The 1,915-nt window shown below is 49.7% G+C and overlaps 1 protein-coding gene across 1 annotated transcript in view; it reads right to left on the bottom strand.

Annotated features, from left to right (window-relative positions):
- Positions 1 to 1,915, bottom strand: part of GMFG (glia maturation factor, gamma) — a gene marked incomplete at its 3' end in the record, with an annotated part of 17,563 nt that overhangs the window by 10,772 nt on the left and 4,876 nt on the right. Inside the window, exon 4 of the mRNA XM_015407163.1 lies at positions 1,266 to 1,314. Coding sequence (XP_015262649.1) covers positions 1,266 to 1,314 — 49 coding nt within the window. The remainder of the gene's footprint in view (positions 1 to 1,265; positions 1,315 to 1,915) is intronic.

Here is a 1,915-nt window from a genome sequence, read left to right as displayed (position 1 = left end):
TTTTCGGCTAAACATTAGGAAGAACTTCCTGACAGAGCAGTTCCTCAGTGGAACAGGCTTCCTCAGGAGGTGGTGGGTTCTCCTCCTTTGGAGGTTTTCAAGCAGAGGCTAGATGGCCATCTGACAACAGTGCTGATCCTGGGAATTTAGGCAGATCACGAGAAGGGAGGGCAGGAAGAGTTGCATCAGTGCTTAGCAGGGCTTTTTTTGTAGAAAAAGCCCAGCAGGAACTCATTAGCATAATAGGCCATACCCAACAGCAGAAACTCAGTAGCATATTAGGCCACACCCCTGACAGCACAGTTTATTAGCCTATTAGGCCAAACCCCCATGTTATCAGAAGTGTGGTCATCCAGCCACACCCACCTTTTGCTTCTTATTCTGTTTACCTTGTTTGTTGTCAAAACCCAGGGCTTTTTTGGGGAGCAGGAACTCCTTTGCATGTTAGGCCACACACCCCTAATGTAGCCAGTCCTAATGAGTTTCTGCTGTTGGGTGTGGTCTGTTATGCTAATGAGTTCCTGCCGGGCGTGGCCAACTTGGGAGCCAGCCGGAACTCCGTTCCTGTGTGTTCCTGCCCAAAAATGGCCTTGGTGCTTAGTTCTCGTGGCCCTTTCTTACACGCCCAGCGAAATGCTGATCGCCACTTGGGGGTCAGCAGTTTTTCTCCAGGGTAGTTTGGCTGAAGATCCTGGAGGGTTTTTGTTTTGTCATCTTCTGGGCATGAAACAGGGGTCACTGGGGGTGTGGGGGGGTATTTGTGAATTTCCTGCATTGTGCAAGGGTGCTGGACTACATGACCCTGGAGATCCCTTCCAACTCTATGGTTCTAAGCATCTTGCTGTGTTTGCGTATCTCTTCAGCATTGCAGCTACCTCCTTTATTACAACGAGGCTGCGGGTGGAGAAGGTTGTTCATATATTACATTTCTCTCTAGCTCAGCCAATTTTTTCCCTCATCCCGATACATTTTGTGGCTTCTTTGTAATGTCCCCAAGTTCTATTCATGAGGACGTTGTGGCTTTGCGGAGTTCTTCACAGATATCTCTCAACAGCCACGGGTAAAGAGCGAGAGTGGTCCAATTGGTCCCAAATGAAGCAGAGAGATACTTGTTCAGGGGCGGGACACAGGGATTACCCCTGTGCTTAAAGATCTACACTGGCTGCCCAGCTGTTTCTGGCCACAATTCAGAGGGCTGGTTCTTGACTTGAAGGACCTAAAACAGTTTGGAGCCCGGGTCCTTGATGGACAACCTCCTCCCATACCGTGCGGCTCTGAGCTGAGCGGTCCTTGTGGGCGCAGCTCAGTCCAGGGCTGTTTGAACATCCCAAACATGAACAATCGCAGACAAACCAAATTATCCTTAATGTTGTTGGGATATTGGCGAGCTCTCTTCCTGTTTGTCATGAAAACATTTCCTGTTTGTTATGCATGCTAATTTCAAGTTAGAGATCCGATAGAATTGTCTACATGTTTTTCCCTGCGAGAGCAAGGTGACAGAATGCATAATTGGCTAGTGTTGGGATTCTCCAATTGGATAATCAATGGTTTGGGAATGAGCCAAGGGAGAGAGCTTAGGGTTTCCATTTATTGCTCCTCGCTGTCCCTCTCCTCAAAGTTCCCCCTGAGTCTCAAGTTAAGTCCTTAGAGAAGCAACACGTGGCTTAGAGCTAGCAAGGATGGTTTATTTTACTTTTGTTTTCCAAGTCCAGGGGTCATTTACTGCGGGAGCACACAGGAGCAGAGCTCCGGCAGTACGGAGCCCAGGGGGTGCACACATGCAACAAGCCCCACCCCCTGCTCCCAGCAGCCCTCAGTCAGGCCACAAGGAGCAAGAAGCAGCCAGGTAAGTTGCAGAGCCCCCCCCCGGCCCACCTTCAGGTACAAGCTCTCCCTCCTCTGTGAGGACAGATCT

This window comes from Gekko japonicus, unplaced genomic scaffold, assembly GCF_001447785.1.
Source record: "Gekko japonicus isolate JY-2015 unplaced genomic scaffold, Gekko_japonicus_V1.1 scaffold3944, whole genome shotgun sequence".
Lineage (NCBI taxonomy): Eukaryota > Metazoa > Chordata > Lepidosauria > Squamata > Gekkonidae > Gekko > Gekko japonicus.
The sequence above is the reverse complement of the archived record's forward strand: the minus strand, read 5'-3'. Positions and strand labels throughout refer to the sequence as shown.